Genomic DNA, 26,612 nt, shown 5'->3' with positions numbered 1-26,612 from the left:
CCCAGAATGTACAAAAATTAAATTAAAAAAAAAAAACAAACCAAAAAAACCCAATGGCTTTAGGTAGGGTCATTAGCATTTTTAGTTCTTGTACGTGCCTGGCACACAGGAGAAGTTTCAAATCTGCAACCTCACCACTAGATGGCACTAAAACCTACACACTGGGCCTTTAAATCTTGGAATTATTTATGTCATACTAAAGGGAAAAATACTTGGGTACACTCACTGATTTGCAACCTTTAATGGTGCAAGTGTTTGTTTTTTTGTGAATTTGTTGTAAAAACATAATATTAGCTGCAATATCTAAAGATAACAGATCAGTAGCTCATAAAGTTTGTTGTCCTTGAGCTAAGAAATGGCTCATTCAGCTGCACATTACCGGAAGAAATGTTAAAACGTTTGTTAGAAAAAACTGTACACTAGGCTACTAGTACTACTACTACTACTAATAATAATAATAATAAAGTTTTCAGTATACACCAAACCAAGCAAACCCTCTCTTTTCATAAGCTATAACCAGCAGGCTGTTCAGTTTCACTAATTATATATGTTTTCTTTGCAGTAAATTTTGTGTTTGATTACTTATTGTTTTCTCCAGACAGTAGACTATAAATGTTACAAATTTTAACCAATGCAACGAAACCTCTGAGTAAACAATTTTAAACTATGGGCTATCTGTCCATTCACACCCAATTATGTTTGAATTTCCAGTTTTACCAAATGTATTTTTATTTTGAAAAGCACATTAATTGACTTCCGGTTGTAGGCCTTGTTTACCTTGACGCACTGAGCGCTGGTTTGGCAGCTCATGTGTCGTTGTGAAACCGCGTCCTCTGTTGGTGTGGCTCTCCACACGGCTCCATTCATGGTTTTCAGGATTTGTAGTCATGACGAGGACACTTTTATCATTTTGATAATTGATTGCTTTTTTCTATCAGACACATTAGTTTGTAGGCCTGTTTGTATCACAGGCTTTTGTAAATCAAACTATGTAAAGTAATTAGATTACAAAAAACAGGCTGATTATACCTTTCTGCAGATAGACTAGTGGTGTGATTAGGTTATAAATCCTGAATTAGAGTCACATTATTTTTGCTGCACTACTTTAACCCAAATAAGATTTTAATTTTGTAAAGAACTGGGGTTTCCCAGCTTTTCTTGTGCAGACATAAACACACCAGGTGCAATTCATAACATTATTATTTAGCAAATGATTACAAGTCTGTGTGCTAACCAAACACTGATTTGCTCCTCATTCTAATTTCCATTATTTATGTTAGAAGTGTGCCCCAACAGATGCTAAAGATAAACTGTGTTTTCTAAAAGAGACCTGGGAAGAACATGCTGTACTTCAACCCACCAGACATCAAAAGCTCTTGAGCAGTTTTATAGTTTGTTTCCTTTGGCAGGGCATTAAAACAGGGCCCAGCCGCAGGACACATGCCAAGAGTTATGAATATTCATTTACTAAGGCAACCTTTGGCTCAGTATGAAAACAGGAATGTTATGTTAGTGTTTTGTAAATATTCCACTCCTGTGCAGATTATATTCAGAATGAGGAAAGATGTCACTTTGATCTTTCCATGTTATCAAGGCGTAAGCTGTTATTATACGCCCGGTGTCAGTCAGTCACTCAGTCACTGCTCCAAAGAGCTGCTGTCATAGAAGAAATTACAGCCAAAGCACTAAACCTTATCCTTTATTACCTAAACAAAGCTGCTCTGCCTGGAGGAACATAAGAGACATGCTGTGCTGCTGGAAGAACATCTTATTTTCTCTGAAAATGCTACTATATCACAGTGTCCCAGTTTCACTACCATACCTTGATGACTGTGGAGTGGAGCTATATTGCTCCTCCTGTCAATTTGTCTGCCATTTGACTTCTCACAGACACAGGACCCTCAGATCACTGTCTGTGGCTGACAGGATGAGCCGACATTTGCATAGCTCATTGATGGCAGCTTCCTTTGATCCCACTTGCCGTGCCTAATTATTACTGTTTCTTTATGCAGCCTGGCTCCCAGGATCCTGCCTCTTTACAAGGTATCTCACTCTCATCCTCTTTCTCCTACTCCCTCTTAACACCCCACTTAAACGGATGACATACATATGGGATGCAGAAAATAAAGAAAGAAATCTCAAGCAGAAACAACAGCAGTTCATCTCTGACAGGATAGTTTGGGAACACAGAGAGTCAAGGTTGTCTTTTAAGAGCAATGTTCACTTGGATAAAAGTCCTGGTTTATCATCAAAGGCTGTCATGTAGATGAAGAATTGAGCAGCCCTGACTTTCTAAACTTGCTTCAATCACTGCAGTATCATATTTTAAAATCGTATCAGTGTAAATCACAACCTCCCTTCGACTTAATCTGTGATTTTATCCTCACAGAAATGACTGATTATTTCCATTGTGTGCAGCTCTGCTCAGTTTTCTTCTCAACATGCCTATAAGTATGTGTGTGTAAGTTAATTCCCTCCCCATGTGAATCACCATTGGCACATGCAGCGATATTCCATTGCTTTCAGCCATGTACCTGAACAACGGTTGAGGGGATAAACATCAGACTGTTTGTTTTGTTTGGAGTTTTCTGACATTTTCAAACGGCTTGAAACAGTGATAAAACCCCCATAACAATAAGGCTTTTGACTTTTCTTCCCTTCTGCGTCTTGATTGCCTTTTAACAGCTGCCTGGTTTTGGAGCAACTACAGTCAAAAGAAAAAAAAAAGGCCTCCAGACAGAGTAATTATGGTTTTATTTACCATGCCCGTTCCTACAGCTCTCCCTTTCTCCATCTCCCTTTTTTCTCCCCTAACTTTGTGATCATTGATCAGATTAGAGTGAAGTAGAGCTTCCACATGTGATTCATCTCACATAAAAACTTCATTGACATATAAAAATAGCAGGCGCCAAACAATTAAGTGTAAAGGATACAGTGGCTTTAAAGAGATAAAAACTGTTAAAATGAATTAAGTGCTTTGAAGGGAAATCCAATACTTAAAAAAGTCTGCCCTTGAAGGCCTTGATTAGATCTCCCACCAAAATATAAGCTGTGTTCAATAGAACACCCAAGAGAGGTCACATTAAAGGTGACAGTGATAAGACTGAGCAGGAATGAAGTGTGTGAACAAAGATGAACTCCACTGTTTGCTTTCTTTTTTAACATTCAGGAACAGCCGACAGAATCCACCTTTGAAGTGGAGTGAAAAAGCTGTTGCTCAACAACAAACAAAGGGCACATTGTCTGAACCCGGCAGCTGACATGCAAAGCAGCAGAGCATTCACAGAATGCAAAACATGTTCATACGAACAATGGAGCCACTGATCTCGTCGTGTAAACCGTGCGTACAACTGATACATCTCATAAGTGAATCATCTTTCAGTGGTTTTGTTTTTCAGGTCAAATTGGCGGCGGCCACGTGCACAACACACAGACAGTATAATCAGTTTCACCTCAGGTCCTCCTGCAGGAACCTGTCTCATAAAGATAGACTACTGTGAAACTGCATAACTGCACTCTAGGTAAATACAAGAGCTCTTTCTCAATTCAGATCTGCAGATGCACATGTTATATTTATGGAGGTTTCGTGTTTTACTCAACAGCTATTTAGATAACAAATATGAGAGCCTCAAGGTCAGCTGCAGCCTGGTTTTATTGCTGTAGACATTTTCACTTTCAGCCCTTATCGTCATTATCCCATATGTCATAAAACACACTACATAAAATCAGTCTTTCCATGTTTAAACCTGTGTGACAGCATCTGTGCGCCACCAAGTGGTGGCCCGAAGGCTTTGTTAAAATCCCAAAAATGCATCTGCAGCATGTCAACACCACACACAAGCTTAAATGTTATTGTTTATTACAATGTTATATACAAAATAAAGTTGTTATGAACATATGAATCCAGAGAGTTTAAAGAGGAGCGGACAAAGACAACATTTTTAAGTTATGGTACAGGAGGAACATCCCTTTTAAAACATATAACACGTACAAAAATGGCATGTTAAAAGGACAGTTCACATTTTTTTAATATAAGTTGGTATTCTACATGAACATTAGCTTATTCAACAGGTCCTGCAGTATCTCAGTAAGCTAGCAACGTGCACAGAAATGAACCAGTTAGCAAAAACACTTTGCCATCTAAAGGGATATCGTCAATAAAATCCATCTAATGTGTATGCAGTTGCATCAGTTAAATAAATGCCAATGCAAATGTGAACTACTCCTTTAACATGGAAACCAATAGAAGCTGAATGAAGGTTAAAGCTGAATGTTACATAAAAATATCACTTTGGATGTAAGAACAGAGTAAACGCAGAACATTCAAGCATTTGGCACCCTCCATCTTAAACCAAGCTGCCTGTATTTAAACCAACTTGGTCTTTAAAGGTCATAGCACCGACAGAATTACCTGAATAAAGACTTGTGTTATCGATAGCTTTTGTTAAAACAGTGTAACTTGCCAATATATTCAACACTTCTCTCAAATGAACTGATTAAGTTTTATAAAAAGATGTAAGGGTTGTAGTTTCATAAACTACGAACAAAAATGGGATTGAGAGCTCATGAACAATCACGTGTCAGCCTTTGGCCACTGTAATGAGTTCAGACACCGCTGACCAGGTTAGTTTTCTCCTCCCTCTGTTTATCCACTGCTCGGTCCATAGCCTCCAGAAACCTTTCCAGAGTCACTGTCGGTGTCTGCAGGCAAGCAAACAACGTTAAATGACTATATGCCTCATTTCTTCCTACACTCTGTAGAACACAAACAAATACTTACCTTTACAAACAGCGCGTGGGCGAGAAATGGTAGCTTCCTGAGTGCTCTTCCACTCAAACCTCTGCTTTTCCTGGAAATGAAAAGAAAAACAAAACATTAGCCTCTGGCTGTCTCAGTTCTCACTGCCACTTGATGTTATGACTGGTGCATGGAGACAGCGTGATTTGGGCTCCATTGCATTATTGGAGGCTGTACTCACAGGGCGATGTTCCTCAAGGTCAGACTGTGTTCGGACACCTCGCTCTTCGCAAAGCCCATCGTCTCCAGCTCAAACATGGTAAACAGCTGCTGCCGGGGGTAGATGATCTGGCACTGCACATATCAAACAACATGACGCACAGACATAAGGAGAATTCTACTCAAAAGGAATACTTCATCTGCAAAATGACCATTTGTGTATCAATTATTCACCACTTGTTAGGTTGACTTCATGAGGAACTACCTTTTTTTGCATGCCTTCACGCTGAATGAAGAATCTAAAAAGGGGCGACCATTCTTCATGAATTGAAGTAAATGGGACCCACGTTTAGTAGCAGCAAAACTATATCAAAACATCACTTAACAACTCTCTCTCAACTCATGCAGTATAATCCAAGTTTTATTTACCCATTCATATGCTCAGTACCTCCCAAACACATGAATTTTGGCTAAAACATGATTTAAAACCCTTCCATCTAGGACTAGCACGCCCTGAGCATGCCCAGGCACGCTACTCAGCCTGCACAAGACTTTTCGTATTGACACCTCATAATGGAAATGCATGTGTTTGGGAGGTACTGAACATATGACTGGATAAATGAGACTTGGGTTATACTGCATGAGTTGTGTAAGAGTTTGTGATCAGATGTTTTGATATAGTTTTGCTGTTGTGAAACTCTGCCCCATTTTACTCCAAGGCATCAAGAATTTTCTGTTTTTGGATTTCTCCGTTATCCATGGAAGCATATGAGAAAAACAAAGTTTTCTTCACACATTCAAGGTAACATGGAGAGTAAGTGATATACAAATTGTCCTTTTGTAGGTGAAGTATTCCTTTAACCCTTTGAAACCTGACCAAATTGGATTGGGTTTTTTTTTCAAAAACATGAGAGGAGGGCAATGAGCAATGAAAAGAAGAAATTACTCCAAAAATTAGCATAGTAAATAAAATTAAAAACAAGAAAATTAGTAAAAAATAAAGACAGAAAGAAAGGAAGAGTTAAAAACAAAAAAACAAGAAAATGACTTGGAAAGAGTGCTTAAAAACAATAATAATTCTTTAACAATATTTAAAATGTAATAGGAATAATTACAAATACAATTTTTCCCTAGCGTTTTTCATTTTCCCCTATTTTTAAAAATAATTTTAAAAAAGTAATATTTGTTTTGCAATTTGTGGGACATTTCTTACCAAGCTGCTCATTGCCTTTTCCCCCCATGTTTTTGAAAGAAATCACACCAATTTGCTCAGGGTTCAAAGGTTTAAATATTTAGAAAGTAGGATAAGAAAAGTCATGTCGCTCCAGGTTTCAAGCTCACCCTAGTATATTTAAAGAACTGCTTTTGCACTGCTGCTGCCTTGGCTTATAACTGTTTTGAAGCACGCTGATAAGTAAGTTTAAAATCATTACTTTTCACATATAATTTATATTTTCCACTGCAATATTACACACATGTAAATAGCATCTTAATTGGTGAGTGACTTCAGTTTTGAGCCCAAAAAATGTATCTTATGAAAACAAAAGGATGAAAATCTGTAGTCAGATTTTGTTATGCTTCATACATATCAATTTGTTTAAAGAATTTTTTGGAATCTACAGTTGTCTTCTAGATATTAGACCAGCACTCTACTTTATTTTTGCTCTGCTTTTTCCCCCCACCATTCTATCAGTGGAAAAATTAAAATGATCTCAGTCACATGGAATGGGTCTTTTATCCAAAGTGCTTTACCAAGCTGCTGACCTTTTACCATTCCGAGTTTTCAAGGTCGAGTGTCTCTCTCAAGAACACTCAGACATATGGACAGGAGCAGCTGATTAGTGGACGACCTGCTCTAAATGCTGAGTCTTACACCTCATGGCCACCATAATACTGTCCTGTGTCAAGATACTGACCTTCACTTTTTCAAAATCCCCAATACAAACTAGTAAAATCATCATACCCACTAGAAATTAAGTGTTCTTCTGAGAAAAATAAAATTTAACATGAAAGTAAAAGACTTGAATAACTGCTAATAATGAAAATACAGTAATGTTGCTTGATTGTTCAGCCACCTTCATCAGCTCCTCCAGGCAGGAGAGGTAGATGTTGTAGATGCCCTTCTCGGATGGAGGTCCAATGTATTGCTTGATGTCAGCTCTGTCTACAAATGCCAAGTCTATCTTATCTGTCACGTTGGAGGTCGTCAGGATCACCACATTGGAATGTCTGAAATATGTGCCCAAAAAGTCGAAACAAACTTGTGTAAATAGGACAAAGTAGTATTTTACAGTGAAAACAGTAATTAAGAAAAAGTGTAAGAATGCAAAACTAAGGCTTCTGATGGCATATACTATGAGAGAGAGGTTTTAAAAGAGTACAGAGACTATTGTGCTTCCTGACCGTTTGATCTGGTCCAGTTGAGTGAGTACGGAGTTGACCACTCTGATGGCATCCGAGGGCTCTGTCCCCGCTTGGCAGGCATTCCTAGCTGCTGTCAGACTCTCCACCTATCCACCATAAAACATGTTCACAAAAGGAGCAGCATTAGTCACAGAAAAGACCCTCCTGAGACCGATTCCACCAGTTTCGAGATTCTGATTTTACCTCATCAATCAGAACAAACACAAGAGCATCTTTGTCATCAATCAGTTGTTGGATCTTTTGAAACATCTTCGTGACCAGCTTACCGCTCTGTAACAAAGAGGCATGATGTAAATAATATCAGTTCCCTCTCAAACATCCTCCAGTTAAACAATGTGTTGTAAAAAGGCGTCAGGTGTACCTCTGAGAACCACTTTGAGAACAAGCTGTGGCTGTTTATCTCAACAAACTGCCCATAAGAATACCTGCAGGGAGAGGAGTGTACTCTGAAATGAAAAGAGCAGGTGCAGTTGCTGCTTAGGCGGTTTCACTAAAATGAGGATCGTCTTACCGACTTGACAGTCTGATTGACAGCTTCTGGGCGAGAGCTTTGCACAGTGACGTTTTCCCTGTGCCCGGGGGTCCTGAATGTGGGCATACACAAAGTGATAAATCATTTATATTACGCACATCAACTCTCACACAACCTCAAATGTTAGAAAAGACTGTCAGTCCTCATTAGTTATTTACCGTGAAGCAGCACGACACGGTTCCATGAAATCAGGTTGCTGTCAACATTTTTGTCTGAGAAGTAAATTGTTGTCGTGACGTAATCTAGGAGCTGTAAGGAAATGAGAACGATGTGAAGTTTGGCATTAAGAAGTGAAAAGGTTATGTAATCATTCTCTCTCATCTCTCAACTGCCATATTTTTTTTACCTGGGTTTTGAGTCCACTCTCGTACACCAGACTCTCCCAAATCCCATGGAATTCAGCTGTTAAAAAGAAATCAAGCCATTTTAAGGGAATATTAAGCAAAGATTGCACTGTATTGAGCTAAAGCTAATAGATACTCCAAATTAAAATACTGAAACATAAAACATAGAAAGAAATACCCAACACTAAATTTAAGCAAGTTCCTATAAAAAGACAAAATTTAATAAATTGCATCCACAAACAAGCTGGAGAGTCAGTGGCCCACAGTTTTGATGAAAACGGTATCATCCAGGCCAAGGCCAAGGCCTTTTCTGAGGCAGACAATGCTTGACCCAGACTTTATCTATCAATTAATATGGAATACTTGTACTTTGTGAGCTTAAAAGGGGGTTATAAAACATTTGTATTTTTCTCCATAACAGAGAAAAAACACTTTGGTCAGGGTGGTTTCACAGTGATTAGGATGGATTCCAAAAAAACCTTTTCACAGCAGAAAAAAAGTAACAAAAAATTCACAAAACTTCTCAAACCACTCCTGCTGCATTATCTACTTCTACAGCAATCGTTCATATTAGAACTAAACCAATAAATGGGCCAATAATAGCTTATTCCAGATATACTGAAATCAGTGTTTATGTAATTAACAGGAAATTGTGGCAAAGACGCGCCAAACTAGGTTTCAGATAAGTTGGGAACAGCTTCTTTTAACTCAAAAACCAATATCTATATATTTGCCTCAGAAATCAAGTACCTGTCGGGCTATAATTCATATTCTTAATATGCTGTAAACACATTTTTTTTTTTACCACAGGTGCTTACTCGGGAGCTTGACTGTCATGTATGAAGACCAAGACAGTCCCAGTGCATTTAGCTACACTTTGGTTTAAATATATATCAGTTTTTAACATACTGAGCATACAGATGCACAACATGAATGCATGAATCTAAGCTGACCACAGCATCTGTTTTCCATGAAGAGGTACAGACTTTTACAGCTATCAAAGGATGCAGGGAGCATGAGTCAATGTACTACACTGTTCTTTTCCTTTTAAAATTTGCTGTCTATGTTCTGAGAGGGACATTTTGGGTTGAGTATCACATTAAGACACTCTGAATAATAATAAAAACAACAATAATAATGCTTCCTGCATTAACTTTTTCCTAGCTGTCTGACTTCAACTGGAAATAAATCAGGCTAAGATAACTCAAACTAGATTTTCTCAGCAGCATGTCCTACTCAACGTGCTATCCTCCGTAATGTCACCTGCTGGCAGCAGCCAGTGATTGGCTGCTGAGAGCTCCTCATCCTCCTCCAAATTGAGCATGCTGGGTCCATCCTCATTCAGAGTGAAGATGTAAACAGAGACGGAGCAGCTCTTCAAATCAAGGGGCTGTGGGAAAAAAAAGGTTTACTATAAAAAAAAGAACAAATAAACAACTGCAAAGCATTATCATTTTGTTATGAAAACATCCCCAATGATATACATGATGGAAAACATTCACAAAGCAACCCAAAATGACAGACCTGTGTCATAAGTTCCTCAAGATCAACAATCGCCACAGACTCCACGTGTTTCTGCAGAAAGTCTTCATCAAACTCTGTCCATCTGTAGTTTCCAAAAACCATGCTGTGGCGACTCAGTAGAGTCAGAACATGTGTCCTCACCTCAGCCACTTTAGCTGTGCTGAAATGTCAATAAGAATGGAAAAAAGACAATGCAATTACATCATTTTAATATCATTAGGAAAATTATTTTCCCACCTGTGCTGGCTGATTTGGTGAAACCTTACCAGTGCCAACATAATACTGGTTTCTAGTCTCTTAGTCACTTAACGCATTTCCCTACATGTGTAAATGTTTGGAAAATGTCACCTTTATTCAGTTGTTAAATGGTCAGCTGACACAAATACCCCAAAACATAATCCCTTGAAGGCTGTGGTCAGTTAAATTGTATTCAAGCGTGTGTGTGTGTGTATGTCTTTTCTGTACTGATGCTCTGTGGTTTGATCTGGACTCACACAACACTGTCATGTTTTAAACCCTCAGCGAACACACCTGCGAGATTTAACATGGACCTCAACATGTATGTCTTGTTTCTGGTTTCCCACCTCCATTCTGTCACCGTCCATCCCTGTAAACCTGTGTGGACATCACAGCAACATTCAAGAGCTTTAAAAGCCGCATTTTGTTAACGTTAGCAACGTATGTGAAGTTGGCGATGTTTTAGCTAGCTAACATAGCCGGCTAACACTAACATCGCTCAATGAGTAAAGCTAAACAAGTTGCAACATCGACAAAAGTGAAACCATACCTTAAAACATTTACGCTATCAATCTGATAACGTGTATCGATCAAAATACTGGTACCAAAGGAGTTATCCAAACTATCCGCTGTGCTGTCAAAAAGCCGACTCGAATTCAGCGCGCTGATTTGCTACACCGGAAATACAACATTTGTTTGGGGTATCACTTCCGCCTGTCGCTAGCTTTCTTAGTAAAGATTTGTTACAAACGAGCAGTAGCATCATCACCGGAATAAACACAACGCTTCGGTTTTAACCACGAAGAAATGGGGAAAAAACACAAGAAACATAAACCGGAATGGAGAACAGTTGATGGTACTTGAATGCATCTTTTACTCTTAGATATCGCACCGCTTTTGTTTTAGCTAGCTTTATGTTAGCCAGCTAAGTTAGCCTAGCCGGCTAGCTGAGCTTAGCTTAGTTTAGCTTAGCTGGCTAGCTCAACAGGAAAAGACAGCAGATTTCCAGTGTTTATTGTTGTAAAAATCGACCCTAATCAACCAAGAAAGTGCACATCCCTCTTCTTAACTCTTTAGCTGCTGGTGATATAATGTTCTGCTAAAATCATGAGCTAAACAGTTCGTTATCATTGAATGTATTACTTTTGTTTTGTATGTTTATGTTGTGTGTTTGGATGTTTGTTAATGTTTATATTGTCGCTCTATGTCCATTCTGTGTAAGTAAATTTGGAGCACAAAAAAATCAAATATCTCATGCACACAAACATAATTGCATATGTTTGATTTTTGTCTGTGCTACTAAGTTATAACCTAGTAAAAATAGAAGGTTACTTATACTATATCTGATTTTCCTTTTTTGTATTATCATTTAGAAATTAGAGGTTAGTCAGTTACACATTAGTAAGTTATCTTGGCTTGTAAGTAATGACACAATGTTTAACATTCAGTAGAAAGTTCTCTACAGAGAACCTACAGTCTAATACAGCAGCTTTATTTTATTTTATTTTATTTTCTTATTAAACAGTGTTTTGGCATCTTAAGTAACAGACCAAACTTACAGTATTCCCTCCATACCAATGCTAGCATCATTCCACATACTCTCCCACTCCTTTATAACTTTTCACCTTGTCATGTTGCCTTCATGTTGTTTGTTTTCATTGTAGACTATGAGGACAAGGCTCTTGAGAAGCCCCTGAAGCTTGTGCTCAAAGTTGGAGGAAGTGAGGTGACGGAGCTCTCTGGGTCAGGCCATGACTCCAGCTACTACGATGACAGATCAGACTACGAGCGAGAACGCCACAAAGAGAAGAAGAAGAAGAAAAAGAAAAAGTCTGAAAAGGACAAAGACAAATACATGGATGATGAAGAGAGGAGACGGCGGAAGGTTTGTTAACAAAAGAACTTTGTAGATGACAGCGCCTGCTTTTTATGCCTTTATAAGTTAAACATGAGCTTTCATCTCATACTACAGGAGGAGAAGAGGAAGAAGAGAGAGCGAGAGCAGAATGAATCAGAGGCAGCAGCTTCTACCGCTGCTGCCAATACTGGTGTGCCTGTTGAACCTTTCACATTGTCAAAAGCTATAAGTATTGGATTAGAGGTGAGTCAACTGACCTTAAGCCTGAATAAACGATCAGTGCATTCTTAACAATTTTGCTGAAAAGTCACTCACGTCATGACTGTAATTCATCAGCCGGAGGAGAAAAAAAAGAAGAAAGAGAAAGAGAAAGAGAAAGACAGAGAGCTGGAGCTAGAGCCTGAAGTGGACGAGTTCCACCCCAGTGTGAAGTTGGAAGTAGAACAGCAAGGAGACAGGCCGGTCCGAGCATGCAGAACACAACAAGGTAAGAATGCCTGCATATAAGGACAATATTAAACGTTTTAACAATTATTCACTTGTAACTGTGTTCATGAATATCTGTATTTTTTATGTTTGCTCAATGCAGAAAGTGAATCCACTCCTCGTCAACAACTGCTGGAGCACTTTTTGAGGCAGCTGCAGAGGTGAGAAACCCTGATTCAGTCTAATTATTGTGTCTGCCTGTAATGTTGGCCTCCTGTCCTTTGAATGTCACAGTGCTGTTCCTTAAGACTTTAAACTTGAACCCTGTCAATACTTAAAAGATCCAGGAACACAAAGACTAAAGGTCACGTAAGGGATAAGGATAAAGCTGATTCTGATCCTTCAAGATGAATCCTGATGTTTTTGGTGAACCCCTTTTCCACAAACAAATATATATTTCTACAGGACACACCCCTTTAATTTCCATGACTTCCCTCTACCACCCTGTAAGACTCTAAAAATAGCAAAATTTGCATTTGTTGTTTGTTCCATTCACCTACATACACCTACATGCTAAATATTGCAGAGTGCACTAAACAATGCTTTCGGTCTTTAGTCTATTTGAGTATTTACTATTTTGAGTGGAGGGTGGTTCCTGCTGTGGTGGAAAAGTTGTGTGTGACTTTACTCATGTAATACTAGCCGTAAATTGATATCAGCACTTGGACAACATCTCACCACATGTAAATTAGGCCACATTTTGATGAGGTCTGGTTCATCAGATTACAGCACAAGCTAGATCCATTCATATTGATCATATTGACCTGAGAGATAACATGCACTGGCACAATCAGATGAGAACACTCAAAAAGACAAGTCTAAACAAATCTAAAGGTTGGTGCTGTAAATAACATGATGAATCACTTGTCTGTGCAGGAAAGACCCCCACGGGTTCTTCTCATTCCCAGTAACAGATGCCATTGCTCCTGGCTACTCAATGATCATCAAACATCCAATGGACTTCAGCACCATGAAAGACAAGATTAGAAACAATGACTACAACACGGTTACAGAATTCAAGGTGGGGATGCTTTTCAACACAAAGAGAGAGTTGTGATGATGACTGTGTATTTCTGTGGGGATTATAATAAACATGTTTAAACTAAGTTCGCCTTCACACCTGTTGAAACACTTTTTTGCCTTCAGGCGGACTTTAAACTGATGTGTGACAACGCCATGGTGTACAACCGACCAGAGACTGTCTATTACAAGGCTGCCAAGAAACTGCTTCATACAGGATTCAAGATGATGAGCAAGGTAATGAGATCAAATGGACTACAAATAAACAAATGAATTATCCTAGATGTTTTTCGTGACACAATCTTTGTCCGCATTAGCTGTCTTGAGGTTTTACTTCACCGAAGTGATCTGCTGAGACACTTGTATTAGTGTTTCACCTCAGCTTTTTATCATGTTCTTACAGGTAACATTTCACTACAGACATGTATTTTGACTCAACCTGAAATACTTCAATAGAATAGATCAAATTGTCAGTGTAATATGTCAACGTATAAACAACTTTGCCTTGTGTCAAGCCCCATAAGAGAAAGTCTCCCTACAATATATATTTCCATAAATTTTGCATTTAAATTTTGAATTGTGAATTTGAATAAATTGAGCAGCAGACAGAAAGACTGTAGTAATGATGTCACCTAGACTCAAATCTTGGCACTGCTCCATAGAGTGAATAATGGAATATATTCAAAGCACCATGACATTTTGTACTTTCCAGCAGCTGAGCAGTATGAGCCCAATACACACACAAAACTCAGTTGGATGTAGTAACCCAAACAAAGTCAAGACAGGAAGTCATTCATGATTGACAGTTGTCAAAGGTCCAAAGCTCATCACCCAGTGGCATTGGAAATGAAAGTGTTGGATGATATGATTTGACTTCATATGTCATTCTGTTTAAGGGTAGATTTCGCCTTAAAACATCACTGTAATCATCAGCAACTTTTTACCATCCGCTTCTATTCCATTTCTCCTCTTATCCATACATCCCCAGTTAAGCAGTCAAGTTAAGTGTTGCCCCTTTTCCTCTGCCCTGTGTGCAGGACCGGCTTTTGGCTCTGAAACGCAGCATGTCTTTCATGCAGGACATGGACTTCACCCAGCAGGCAGCGATTTTGGGAGATGAAGACCTTGCAGCTGATATACCTCCAGCAGAGATCATCCCTATACCAGTGGAATCAGCTAAGAAGTCCAAGAAACAACCAGTCAAAGACATGAAGGAAGTCATCAGGTATTTTATTTATTTGTAATATCCAGATGAAATATGGCTGTCTGTTTTTAGTTAAAGGTCCAGTGTGTAGGATTTAGGGGCAAATGGTATATAATATTTATAGCTATGTTTTCATTAGTTTATAATCTGAAAATAAGAATTGTCGTTTTAATGTTACCTTAGAACAAGACTTTTATAGCCCAGAACAGACAAAACAAACACTGGCTCAAGTTTCAGCTCTGCAACCTCACAGCTAGATTCCACTAAATCTTACACACGGGACCCTTAAGGAATGAAATGTAGTCAGAAAGAACAGTAGGGAAGTTCTAAGCATTTGATGTTCTTTGTTTCAGCACCCTGTCAATATAATGATCTGATAACATGTCACTTCTGGTGTCTCAGTTACCTGTTTGAACCAGAGGGAAACGCCTGCAGCTTGACTGACAGTACAGCAGAAGAGCATGTCCTCGCACTCGTCGAGCATTCTGCAGATGAAGCTCGGGATCGGATCAACAGATACATGCCCAACTCTAAGGTTTTCCTAGTAGCTTATTGTATACAAATTTTCATCTATACACACTCTTTCTACCAGATATGGCTACGGTATATTTTATGACAATAAATGACAAAGTGGTAGTAAGGCGTAATATATTTTGTCTGTTTTGTGTCTTTAGATGGGCTACTTGCGTAAGGAGCAAGACGGTTCTCTTCTATATAATGTTGTAAATCAGCTTGATCCTGATGCAGAAGGTTTGTAATCACTGTGTTAGTCTTTAAAACATCTTTGAAAAACGATCTGTACTACATTAATATAATAATTAATAATTATTACATTTTACAGAAGAGGAGACTCATAAAGTGGACCTGAGTTCTCTGTCAAATAAACTTCTGCCTGGATTAACAACCTTGGGTTTCAAAGATGACAGGAGACACAAAGGTATGGCTTAACATGCACTTTTGTTGATTTAATTCACATTAGTCATTTTAATCTAATTAATGACAATTACAAAATGTGCCACAAAGTCTATGGCTTATGACAGATTATGCTTTTTTTCCTGCTCTGTGTAGTGACGTTTCTGAGCAGTGCATATAACGTTCAGACCCTCCAGAAGAACTCCATCTTTCCAGATCTGCTACCCGATGAGGTGGACACGCTCTATTCAGCCTATGGAGACGACACAGGGGTACAATGTGCTCTCAGGTAGAGGGACTTTGATTTAAATTGATCTAGTGAAAATAATCTGCATCTGTTTTCAGCTTGTAATACGTTCACTTTCATCCAAAGTATACAGGAGTTTGTTAAGGGCTGCGGAGGTGTCACTAAGCGCTGGGTTGACAGGCTTCTGGACAAGATGACAGCAGACGATCACACTAAAGCTGTTGGTCAAATCCGACAGGTATCTGATCTTTACTTAACATACAGCAATATACATTATTACACACATGACTTTCATCATTCTCTCAGTGTCTAGGGTTTTCTTGACCAATTCTACCACAGTCTGGCTTCTGACCTGTTATGTGTATGATACTTATTTTACATTTCAGAAAAGAAACATCACACTAAAACCAGATGAAACCAAATCCAACATCTGTGACATGCAGGTATGTTGTAGTTTGTGAAAAGGTGATGGTGCATTTAAAGAGTTGCCTGACTGTTTAATTGAAGGTTTGTGTTTTTGTTCAGATGGCAGATGGCACTGGCCTGGGAGAGAGTGGCTCAGTCCTGGACTTCATGTCAATGAAGAACTATCCTGATATGTCTCTGGATATATCCATGCTGAACTCATTAGGTGATTGTACTCATCAGTAGTCTGAGTGGCTGCATTTACATGTACACCAATAATCCAGCCATAACTTGATTAAGGTAGTAAGGAGAAGTCCATGGGAAAGCTGAACTTGCATTAACAGTATTAGGCCCTTAGTCGCAGTAAGAGAGTAAGAAGTGTTGCAGTGTTAAGGGCATTACAGCCATGTAATCATCTTAATCCTATTAAAATGCTCAGGCAGAGTTTTTACAACATTTTGAAAGACACAGCGGTCAAACTACTTGATTTACACATCAGAGTATTGTTGAATATGATGATCCACTCTGTCTTTGCTGCTTGAAACTGTGGTTCTTCGTTCCTTAAATGTCCTACAATGATCTTCTTTCTTTCTCTAACAGGTAAAGCAGTAAAAAAAGAGCCGGGCAACGAAGAGGGCCAGCAGCACTTTGACGACGCAGACAAACTCATGCAGGAATTCCAGGAGACTCAGGTCGACAGAGTCGGCTCCAGACCATCGTCCAACCTGTCCTCCCTCTCAAATGCATCAGAGAGGGACCAGCACCACTTAGGTATCTACAATAGGAGTGAGACTAAAGAACTAAATGCTTAGAAAGGAGCACTGCTAACGTGTTTTATATCAAATTTAGACAACGTATTGTGATTAGCTGACTAAAAGCCATAATACTGTTTTGCTCAACTTTTTGGTAGATATCAACCGAATGTTACACCTCCACCTTTCTTCAAAATGTTCATTGTTTTCCATTAAACATTAACACCAGTGCAACAACATGACTATATTTTCTTTTCTCCACAGGGAGCCCATCGCACCTGGGTGTCGGGGACCAGTCTGAAATGGTACATGATCCCTACGAGTTTCTGCAATCTCCAGAGCCAGAGAACACAGCCAACAGCTGACCACACACAATGCCATTTTGTTATCCTGGTGTTAACAACACTGGGTACTCAGCCTTGGACTGTTCAAACACTTTGGAGATAGCAGGAGCCTCTTACCTGTTTTAAAGACTGAAGCTGATTGTACAGACTGTTATGTAATGTAATCCTATGTTTTTGTATGAGTGCAACACTTGAAAAATAAATGCTTGCACCTGGACTTCTAAATGTGTGTGGCTCAATGAGCAAATAAGAAACTGCATTACATACAGTGTTTGAGCAGATGTAAATGAGGGAACTGTCAACCATAAATACGCATTCAAATTCAGAGCATTTGCAATAAAAGAGATAAGTTCATACAGCTGTAGTAGAGATGCACTGCACACTCCTGCTGTAATTGAGCAACATTTGCTACTGTGGGATGTCTCCCTTTGGGAAGACACAATGGGGAAGTGAAACTAAAGCTATATGCACGTAGAATACATTTACATTCAGCATAATGTTACAAGAGAAACTTGCTGAAAGTCACAGCCACGACAGACTTTGGCTTTATTTTTGAAAGCAGAAGTGTCGTGCACATCTGTTCCCTTTTTCTCTCATGAGAAACAGATCCCCTACCTATTTTTATTCTCATGAGCCTAAAGGTGTGCAAAAGAGCTGCAAAGCCTGTGAGTTTGATAAGCAGGCTTCATGCTTCATGCGCCTTATCCAGTCTGTGAAAGGCCACAATAAAAAACGCTGGGTATCTTGAAGAGAGCTGCAGCGCGCATGCGCAGCTGAGCAGTTTCCATAGCGCCGCTCCGACCTGCAGTGCTGACTGAGTTGATTCTTCAACTTCTGATTCACGTCCTCCGGTGACACAAATACAAGGACGGAGGAGCTTTTCATCAATTATATCGAGTGTTTTTCAATCGTTTGGCTTTGTCCTGGCTTTTTGTCTGTATTCACCATGTGAATTTTACTTAAAGCACCTGTTTGGCTGAAAAACTAATCATGGGATATCAAGCGGTGGAAATCTCCGTTTGTATTTCATCAGGAGCATATTGATTTGATCTCATGGTCGCTTTTTTAACGGCAAAAGTAAGTCACTCTTCGTGGTATACAACTTCACACACACCTATTATCTATATGTAATAGTTGGCATTACTTGTTTATTTTAAGCCGTATAAATGTTGTTTGAATTGTTAATTTAACACAATGCGGGGTCAGCTAGCGTTAAAGCAGACGACCTTTAACTTACAGTTAGCCAACGGTAGGTGCTTTAACGTTAGTTGTTACGCAGACATTAAAACCAACGGTCAGGAACACCAACAGCCAGAAATTTATTAAATTTCAGTCAGTGTCTGATGCAGTGAGGAATAAAAGCATTGTTATTTGTCATAAAGCCCACACATTGTTATTTCCTTTTCAGGTTTTTTTTTGCTATATTTAATGAACTTTTGCACAGTGTAGTGTCAGGCGGAAGGCCAGGGGCAAAACCTGTGCTTTTATAAGGACTTTTACAGAGAAACGGATGAAGCACTTTTACTCTGGATCAGCTGTTTTCTGTAGGCTATGTCACAATATCTCCCTTGTTATTTATATGCAGTGGATAAGGCACCATCTATAGCCTCTGCCACACAATACACAGCTGTACCAGTGTATTAAGTAATTTAAGACTAATGCAGTTTAGTACAATAAATTACCTTCATGAAGGCTGTAATGTTAAGTTTTTGTTGAGACAGGTAAGAAAGGTGTTGATTCAACTTTATGGTCATTTTGGAGGCTGTACTGGGTACTTGTGTTATTGTATTCCTGATATTTGTCCACCTGAGGCTGCTGTATTAGGTGTGCCAAGCTTCACCTAATGCACTCTGAGTCCGTAATGGCTGCTGTCATTATACTCACCTTATTTTCCTAACTCATTTCCCCAGCAAATGCAGCCACACTCTGCCAGAGCTAGGCTTGCATGTATGTGTATTATGTGGATGGATGATTTAAGGTGCCTGGGGGAAGTTTTTCCTCAACTGACTGTGTCTGTTTTCCTCTTTTGCTGTTTAGATGAACTGCTTCAGTCAAAGGCTGAGACGCACAGCTCCTATGCGTGGTGGCAGTAAAAATGAGCTGGTCCCCTCCAAGCCTCCCAGGATGAACGGATGGTCATGGCCCCTTCAGGCTTTCCAAGTGGGTGGCTGGCTGGTGTACAGCTACCTCGCCATAGTCAGCTTTGGCATCTATATCCCTCTTCTGCCCCTGCCGTGGAGCCATGTGGTCTATGCCGTATCCTTAACACGTAGCTGACTGTTAAGTGTGCAGCAATGGCTCTTTCAGCTTTGAATATGGAGCAAACATTAGTCTCTGCTACGGTTTTGTTTGGGCTGCTGGACAAAACAAGGATGTCGTTGTATTGGCTGTCTGTATGGGCTCCAGTCACACCAGACGTGACTCTGTCTCCGTGTCTGTGGTCTCTATTAGGCCCAAAAGACATAATCAGTGGTGTATTTGTCACATGTTGAATGCTGCGTGATGTCAACACTGGTTCATTTAACTGAAGCTTTGCTCAGCCATAAAAACACTTGATTTCTTCAGAATTGATTTAATGTCTCACACAAAAGGCCCGCTTGTGTCCACCAGTTTGCAGTTTCTTATTCATTGCTTTTCTGAACTATATTATGACATATTGCAGTATTTTTCCCCATATTATTGCTATTTTCCTTGACTCTTGTTGTGTACAGCTGGCGGGCATAGCATTTGTTGTACACTTTTTCGCACATATTGCTGCTGTGTCTATAGACCCCGCAGATGTCAGCGTGAGGGCAAAACAGAAATATTCCAGTCCAATGCCACTTTTTGACCGGACGAAGCAACCGCACGTCATCCAGAATCTACACTGTTATCTGTGTGATGTCAAAGTGTACGTATCTAAAGCAGTAATGTTACTTTGCTTTTTTAGGAGGAGGCTCACCACACAACCAAAAATGCACATTTTCCCTCTTACCTGTAGTGCTTGGTGCTTTGGTGTGAGTTGCTGAGTGTTGGAGATACTGGCCATAGAGATGTCTGCCTTCTCTTGAATATAATGGAGCTAGTGGTGCTCAAAGTGCAAATAAAAACATTTGGAAAAATCAATAGCAACGTCTCTTTCTAGGAATCATGACCAAGTTGCTCAAGATACTCCACACAACTTGTTGTGAGCAGTTTCATGTAGGACCTATTTTCTTTCTACCAAACTACCCCCCACCAACTGTATAAAGAAAGAGTGCATCTACTCATTGGTGAGAGGTTTGTGCTTGTGACAGTGTGAGATGTAATCATAAATGGCGTCCTCCTCAGCTTAGCTGTAACATTACGTAGCTCAGTGGTGCTAGGTAGCAGTAAATACATACTGCCCTCTGTGCAGTGATACAGTTAGTGGGTGTAGCTCGGTAGAAAGAAAATAGTTCCTACACGAAACAGCTCACAACAAGGTCTGTGGATTTTTTTAGTAACCGTGTCATGATTTCTGGAAAGTGACATTGCTGTTCAGTTTTTCAAGTGTATTTTTTTGGTGGTTTTGGCACCAAAAGACAGGTAACATCTAGTTCCATTATACTTGAGAAAAGGCAGACATCTCTATAGCTGATATCTCCAACACTCAAATCAAAGGTAGGAGGCAAAATATGTATGTTGGATTTTTGAGTGTACTATGCCTTTAAGTAAACAACAATATCATTTGGCAGTCATGGAAAAAGTTGTGTCCAATGCTGTTTAACATTTTCAATCTTTGATGTAGTGGCCCCAAAGTAAAACACTGTAGTGCTTGCAACAAGTGTGTGGAAGACTTTGACCACCATTGCAAATGGCTGAACAACTGTGTGGGTGGCAGAAACTACTGGTAAGTTTTGGATGAACTAGTGAGCTTTCTGTATCTGACTTCATGGCTGATGTTCAAATGAAATGTGGAATACTTTATAAAATAACATCAGGTTTTGTGTGTTGCCCTCAGGTGCTTCTTTGTGGCACTGGTCTCTGCTACACTGGGTGTCTTCCTGCTCTTCGCTGTCATCTTGTTCATTTTTATCCAGCATTACCTGGATCCAAACAGCCTACGGACCGCCCCGCAGTTTCACAGTGAGTCATCATAATATAGAGCTGTCTTAGAAACAGCTTTGATCATTAAAAGCTGTATGTGTGATGTCCTTATTTTGCTTCTCCGTTCTATAGGTATGCTGGGGAATGGTACCTGGCTGGTCTTTTTACCTTTAGCACCCATAAAGACTAGCTCAGCTGGTCTCCTTATATTGGCCTTCATAACAGCCATGCTGAGCATCACCTGCCTGCTGCTGCTCGGCCATCTGCTTTGCTTTCACTTTTACCTCTGTGAGTCACAATCTTCAAGACAGACATTGAATCAGGCTCTTTCCCCATCATCCAGTCATTAATCCTCACAGTTCTCCTCTTGGCTTTACAGTTTATAAAGGCATAAGCACATATGATTATGTAAGGCGGAGGCGTCAAAAAGAAGCCAGAAGTATTGAAACAGGAAATGAACAAGATGCAAAAGTTAATAACAAGACACCACAGGTAAGACCTGTCCTTTACCTCTCACTGTCACTCAAATGTCTGTCACAGGTGTAAATTTTTTTTTTTCTTTTTTAAAGAATCAAGAGAGCTCAATTGACTGTGAGCCAGCATTATCGCAGAGTTCAGGGTAAAACAAATTCCTTACAGTTCTTTTTACACCATTATTACAGCTGATATTACAGAGCATTAATGCGACTGTGGTTTTCCTGCAGTACCTGCAAGTTTGCTGATAAAGGCCCACTCACAAGCCGACTTTCGGGGTCCTTATGCACTGAGGTAAGCATGTCTACTCATAACTTTTTTTGAATTACCTTACATGCTTTATATGTATGTAATATTGCATTAAAATCTGTTTTGATTTAGTTGGAAAGCTTTGGGAAATCGGCAGAAAAGGAGAATAGTTTCCATTATGGTACTGAAAATCCTACAGAGAAGACGGCACGTAAGTATTTGACTGCACTTGTCACAGTTGTTTACCTTTCTCTGTGTCTCTCTGTGTCTCTGTGACCTCATTTATAAAGATGGAGGAGAAAGATATAAGAACTGCAATACAATATAATAAAAACAAATCCAACACCACAGAGTACTGCCTGTAAAAAGTTTCACATTATACACATACAGGGGTATGCTTTTCTGGTCACTCACTGTATCTGACCTGAAAATAAAGTGTGCATACAAACCCATCATATTATACGGGACTTTTGTTAGTCATGTTTATTAGTATGGATTACCAAGGAATATTAGTTCATGCAGTGTGTAAATAATACTTATCTCTTTTTGTTTTCTTTGTCTTAAAGGGGAAATGTCTGTGAGCGACACCAAAAGCTGGAAGCCTGACGCTGAAGAGGCTCAGGGCAGCATCATGAAAACTGTTCCCCACATTCCTGGAGTGCAGGACCCTCTGGGCAGCTCCATCATGACTTCAGATGATACTTAGCAGTAACTGATGTCTGCATTGTGGAGCATCAGGATGTTCTGCTCAGAGGAATTATTTATTATGAAGACACGCTTCATGAAAACAGAGCCACACAATCATGGAGCATTGTTGATGAGGACAGAGGACTGTTTGATGCACATCGTGGAACATTGTTTTCACCAGTGGACATTCTGTATGCAGTTTGATGTAGACTCATCATTGTGCGTGTTTTTTTTTTTATCTACACTATTTGTTTTATGACAACAAATTAATTATTTAAAGCATTGTTTTGTCTCACTGACTTGCATAGAGAGCCAAAGTCCAGCCCAGCTTGCAGGTTAGTCTCTGTTCCACCAGCCTTAGTCAGATTAATGGATTTTGGCATCTTCCTCAAAGGCTGAAACAGGATACTGGAGTTTACTGTTCATATTCTGAGCCAAATGGATATCAAGTACTGTACTGACAGTAATTTTAGCATCTTGTCATTTTATCTGATAGCCAGAGAGAGAGCCTTATATGGCAAAAAACATTGCCTAACTAAGTAGTGGAGCGGACACTAGCTTGAAAAGGGCACACACCTCAGCTCTCTGTTGCCTTTTTATTAACTGTGTTCAGTGACTGTTTTAAATAGATTTGATAGTAAATCATGTACATTTACATGTTTGCTGCATTATGTAGTTTTCTTCTTTATCATATTTAACCTCACAGTGGTACTATAGACAGCCAATGTCCTGCTACCTCCAGCTTCTACAAGTTTCTATCTATATTCTAAGCTGAATATTGAAGGTATCTACCAGTTGGATTTGCCAGCAGCCTATGAACATCCATTCATCAGCAACAGATTGGTCTATACCTGACAATAATGTTGAGTTAAACACAAAAGCATTGTCTCTGTAGATTGATATCCAGATAAAGCCCTGTGTTTTGATGTATTTCACACTATTTCAGCCATACAAGATAGAAAAAGCACCACTGCACAGATCAATGCAAGAGGCTACATTCAGGGAAGTGATTGTCACCTAAAAATTTTCAGTAAAAATAAAATGTATATCCTAACTACTAATCATATGGTCTTGTCTACAGAGGAATGTCTTAAGATTATAAGGTGTTGCACATTCAGTAGTCCAACAGGAAGGTACAGTAATGAAATCGTTCTGTCATTGAAAAGTAGCTCTGAAGAGGACCATGCCTTGAACACGCACAATTTGACAACAGAACAACACATAGTCAGATTAGAGGGTAATATTGCAAGTGATGTTGGGCAGCGGAATAGGTTCAACAGTTCAGGATTTGAAGAATACTCAACTAGGGAAATAAAGATGAGGTGGAGATGGTGCACAAGAATTGTCCACCGTGTTGCTGGTAATGTTTCCAGACACCCATCTTGTGAAAGGAGCCTCGCTACTCCTCAAGGTGAAGCTCAGCAATATTTTAAATCAACAGGACCTGGAGGCATTAATGCTCATAGCTACTGAGCTGGATGTGATGGCCCTCGATGGAGAATTGAGCTGCTGCTGAAACTGCCATTTCATCAATGAGGTTAGACATACAGTATGTGTTTTTTATTCTGTTCTATTACATCTCTACTCAAACTCTTCATTGACATTTTTTTCTTTTTTACAGATCAGACAGTTGCTGTCAGTGGCATTTGTGCGATTCACACCAGCTTTCTGTACTCCTCAGTGAGTAATCTAAGCAGTCCCTGTTGTCTGTGTATTCTTGTAGTGATTGTCCATCTGTAGGCTGTCACATATTTTCACCACTAGAGGGCTGTAGGTCAGTGTTCAAGTAGATAGCAGAGCTGAAGTGGATCTTACACAATCCTGTTGTTTCAGAGTGGTCTGTCTGTGATGTGACCTCCCTTGAATTGAAGAATATTGTTTAGTAATTTTGTTCTAATGGCTTGAATTTGATAATGTTCTACAAATGATGCCATTTTCAGTTATCAAATTCCACTTCATAATGTAAAGTGTGACATGACAACATGTATAGGTGGTGTACTGTGTTGAAGAGTGTTCTTGTTCAGCACTGAGCCATGGTCCAGAGCATAATGTCTCTTTCCATCTCATAATAATGTAATAATTCTTCTTTATATTGTTTGTTACATCTGAAAGGAAAAAATATCCGCAAGCATCACCCTCAGACAGTGAAATGTATTGGTTTATTGGTATATAAAAAAACAGAGGAAGAAGAAGAAAAAAAGGACAGTTTAGCCATTTTATAATTACACAACTAAACAAGTGTAAATATTAATGCTTTGTCCCTCTTAATGGTCAAAAGCAAGACAACCCCCCAAAAAAGAATAGTTTTTCATGTGGTGGCCTCTCTCCTTATCCTACCTGACTGATTCTTCTCTAGCTTTGTGTTCTGCTAGTGTCCTGGTCACTACTGGTAGCATGAGGCGGTACCTGCAGCCCAATCAGGTTGCACAGGTTAGATCCAGCTCCTCAAGGATGGCACATCCATACGTGCGGTTGCAAGAAGGTTTGCTGTGTCTCCTAGCACAGTCACAAAAGCATGGAGGAGATGGGGCATCGGTGGCTTAGTGGTAGAGCAGCCTGTGGCCCTTTGCTGCATGTCTCTCCCTCTCTCTCTCCCCCCTTCACGCTTCACTGTCCTGTCAATTAAAGGCAAAAAATACCCTAAAAAAAGAAAAAGAAAAGAAAAGCATGGAGGAGATACCAGGAGACCAGTCGTTACATCAGGAGAGCTGGACAGGGCTATAGAAGGGCATCAACCCAGCAGCAGGACCAGTATCTGCTTGTATGTGCGAGAAGGAAGAGGAGGAGCACTGCCAGAGCCCCAAAAAAATGACCTCCAGCAGGTCAGACACAGACTACCCCAGAACCATGCGGCTCGATTGGCATTCGCCAGAGAACACCAGAATTAGCAGAGACCAGGTTCACACTGAGCACATGTGACAGGTGTGAAAGAGTCTGGAGACCCTGTGGTGAACATTACGCTGCCTGTAACATCATCCAGCATGACCGGGTTGGTGGTGGGTCAGTGATGGTCTGGGGATGCGTATCGTTGGAGGGTTGCACAGACCTCCATGTCATAGCCAACATTAACCTGACTGCTGTTAGGTACCAGGAAGAAATCCTCAGAACAATTGTCAAACCTGATGCTAGTGCAGTGGGCCCTGGGTTCCTCCTGGTGCAGGACAATGCCTGGCGTCATGTGGCCAGAGTGTGTAGGCAGTTCCTGGATGATGAAGGCATTGATGCCATTGACCGGCCCTCTCGTCCCCCTGACCTAAATCCAACTGAGCACCTATGAGACATTATGTATCAGTGCATGAGACACCTCCAAGCACCGCCACAGACTGGTCACTGATGCCCTGATCCAGGTCTGGGAGGAGATCCCTCAGGACACTATCAGGATCAGGAGCATGCCCAGATATTGTTGGGTGTGTATACTGGCACATGGGGACCACACACACTGCTGAGTCACATTATTATTTTTAGATCAGTGCAAGAGGATTTGCCAGCATTTACTTTGATTTTCGATTTGAATCCAGCCCTCAGTGGCTTCCATTGATTGCTTGTTACATCATTTTGTTCTCAACAAATTTAACAGTGAACATCAGTTGAATAATTCATTCATCAGGATCTGATGTGTGAATTAAGTGTTCCCATATTTTTTTAAGCAGTGCAGTATTTGCCATGAAAAGGGAAATTATTGGCAATCTCCAAATGGAGTAGAGGCTGCCATTAACCACAGGATGGCGCAATTGATGCAGCTTGTGACAGACTATTATGTCATCGAGTGATTTCACTCAGTCCAGGCTGTTTTCATCATGAGCTGGGCCCTCTCTTTTTGCTCACAGACATGCATGTTTTTGCCTCTTACCTCTGTCTTTGAATTATGAGAGCTTGGTAATACTTCATCATTTTAACTTTCAGTGGAGG

General features: G+C 39.9%; 3 protein-coding genes across 4 annotated transcripts; 2 read left to right on the top strand and 1 right to left on the bottom strand.

Moving 5' to 3' along the window:
- Nucleotides 1-3,842: 3,842 nt before the first annotated feature.
- Nucleotides 3,843-10,705, bottom strand: trip13 (thyroid hormone receptor interactor 13). 2 transcript variants are annotated; one of them, XM_033641694.2, is made up of 14 exons: nucleotides 10,569-10,705; nucleotides 10,313-10,396; nucleotides 9,782-9,941; nucleotides 9,521-9,647; nucleotides 8,260-8,315; nucleotides 8,072-8,162; nucleotides 7,893-7,965; nucleotides 7,743-7,806; nucleotides 7,565-7,651; nucleotides 7,361-7,467; nucleotides 7,033-7,186; nucleotides 4,980-5,092; nucleotides 4,781-4,850; nucleotides 3,843-4,701 (listed from the first exon to the last, which is right to left on the bottom strand). In XM_033641694.2, the coding sequence occupies exons 2-14, from the start codon at nucleotides 10,384-10,386 to the stop codon at nucleotides 4,606-4,608; spliced, it is 1,272 nt and encodes a 423-aa protein (XP_033497585.1). In that variant the 5' UTR covers nucleotides 10,387-10,396; nucleotides 10,569-10,705; the 3' UTR covers nucleotides 3,843-4,605. The 2 variants fall into 2 exon arrangements, with proteins under 2 accessions (XP_033497585.1, XP_078027905.1); XM_078171779.1 differs by lacking the exon at nucleotides 10,313-10,396 and having other exon boundaries at nucleotides 10,569-10,673.
- Nucleotides 10,706-10,721: 16 nt separating this feature from the next.
- brd9 (bromodomain containing 9) lies at nucleotides 10,722-17,471 on the top strand. Its single transcript, XM_033641693.2, has 17 exons — nucleotides 10,722-10,874; nucleotides 11,683-11,903; nucleotides 11,991-12,119; nucleotides 12,213-12,363; nucleotides 12,466-12,523; nucleotides 13,239-13,383; nucleotides 13,509-13,619; nucleotides 14,420-14,607; nucleotides 14,989-15,121; nucleotides 15,261-15,336; nucleotides 15,428-15,523; nucleotides 15,655-15,787; nucleotides 15,872-15,983; nucleotides 16,132-16,188; nucleotides 16,271-16,376; nucleotides 16,751-16,921; nucleotides 17,167-17,471. Exons 1-17 carry the CDS (start codon nucleotides 10,826-10,828, stop codon nucleotides 17,265-17,267), a joined length of 2,037 nt encoding a protein of 678 aa, XP_033497584.1. The 5' UTR covers nucleotides 10,722-10,825; the 3' UTR covers nucleotides 17,268-17,471.
- A 440-nt stretch (nucleotides 17,472-17,911) lies between these two features.
- On the top strand, nucleotides 17,912-23,752 carry zdhhc11 (zDHHC palmitoyltransferase 11). Its single transcript, XM_033641421.2, has 11 exons — nucleotides 17,912-18,323; nucleotides 19,284-19,502; nucleotides 19,958-20,136; nucleotides 20,995-21,096; nucleotides 21,208-21,332; nucleotides 21,426-21,581; nucleotides 21,673-21,785; nucleotides 21,863-21,912; nucleotides 21,998-22,061; nucleotides 22,149-22,227; nucleotides 22,583-23,752. Exons 1-11 carry the CDS (start codon nucleotides 18,300-18,302, stop codon nucleotides 22,720-22,722), a joined length of 1,251 nt encoding a protein of 416 aa, XP_033497312.1. The 5' UTR covers nucleotides 17,912-18,299; the 3' UTR covers nucleotides 22,723-23,752.
- The last annotated feature ends 2,860 nt before the right edge of the window (nucleotides 23,753-26,612 follow it).

The sequence above is a fragment of the Epinephelus lanceolatus genome, chromosome 10 (genome assembly GCF_041903045.1).
Source record: "Epinephelus lanceolatus isolate andai-2023 chromosome 10, ASM4190304v1, whole genome shotgun sequence".
NCBI lineage: Eukaryota > Metazoa > Chordata > Actinopteri > Perciformes > Serranidae > Epinephelus > Epinephelus lanceolatus.
The sequence above is the reverse complement of the archived record's forward strand: the minus strand, read 5'-3'. Positions and strand labels throughout refer to the sequence as shown.

Excerpts from the sequence above, each read along its gene's own strand:
- trip13 (XM_033641694.2), bottom strand. The coding sequence starts at position 10,386 with ATGGACGGTGACAGAATGGAGGTGGGAAACCAGAAACAAGACATACAT. Across the intron at positions 8,163-8,259 it reads AGAGTGGACTCAAAACCCAG|CTCCTAGATTACGTCACGAC; the intron begins GTAAAAAAAATA and ends ATTTCCTTACAG. Across the intron at positions 7,187-7,360 it reads CAACTGGACCAGATCAAACG|ACATTCCAATGTGGTGATCC; the intron begins GTCAGGAAGCAC and ends CACATATTTCAG.
- brd9 (XM_033641693.2), top strand. The coding sequence starts at position 10,826 with ATGGGGAAAAAACACAAGAAACATAAACCGGAATGGAGAACAGTTGAT. Across the intron at positions 15,337-15,427 it reads GCTTGATCCTGATGCAGAAG|AAGAGGAGACTCATAAAGTG; the intron begins GTTTGTAATCAC and ends TACATTTTACAG. Across the intron at positions 16,922-17,166 it reads GAGGGACCAGCACCACTTAG|GGAGCCCATCGCACCTGGGT; the intron begins GTATCTACAATA and ends TTTTCTCCACAG.
- zdhhc11 (XM_033641421.2), top strand. The coding sequence starts at position 18,300 with ATGGTCGCTTTTTTAACGGCAAAA. Across the intron at positions 21,786-21,862 it reads TTAATAACAAGACACCACAG|AATCAAGAGAGCTCAATTGA; the intron begins GTAAGACCTGTC and ends TCTTTTTTAAAG. Across the intron at positions 22,228-22,582 it reads TCCTACAGAGAAGACGGCAC|GGGAAATGTCTGTGAGCGAC; the intron begins GTAAGTATTTGA and ends TTTGTCTTAAAG.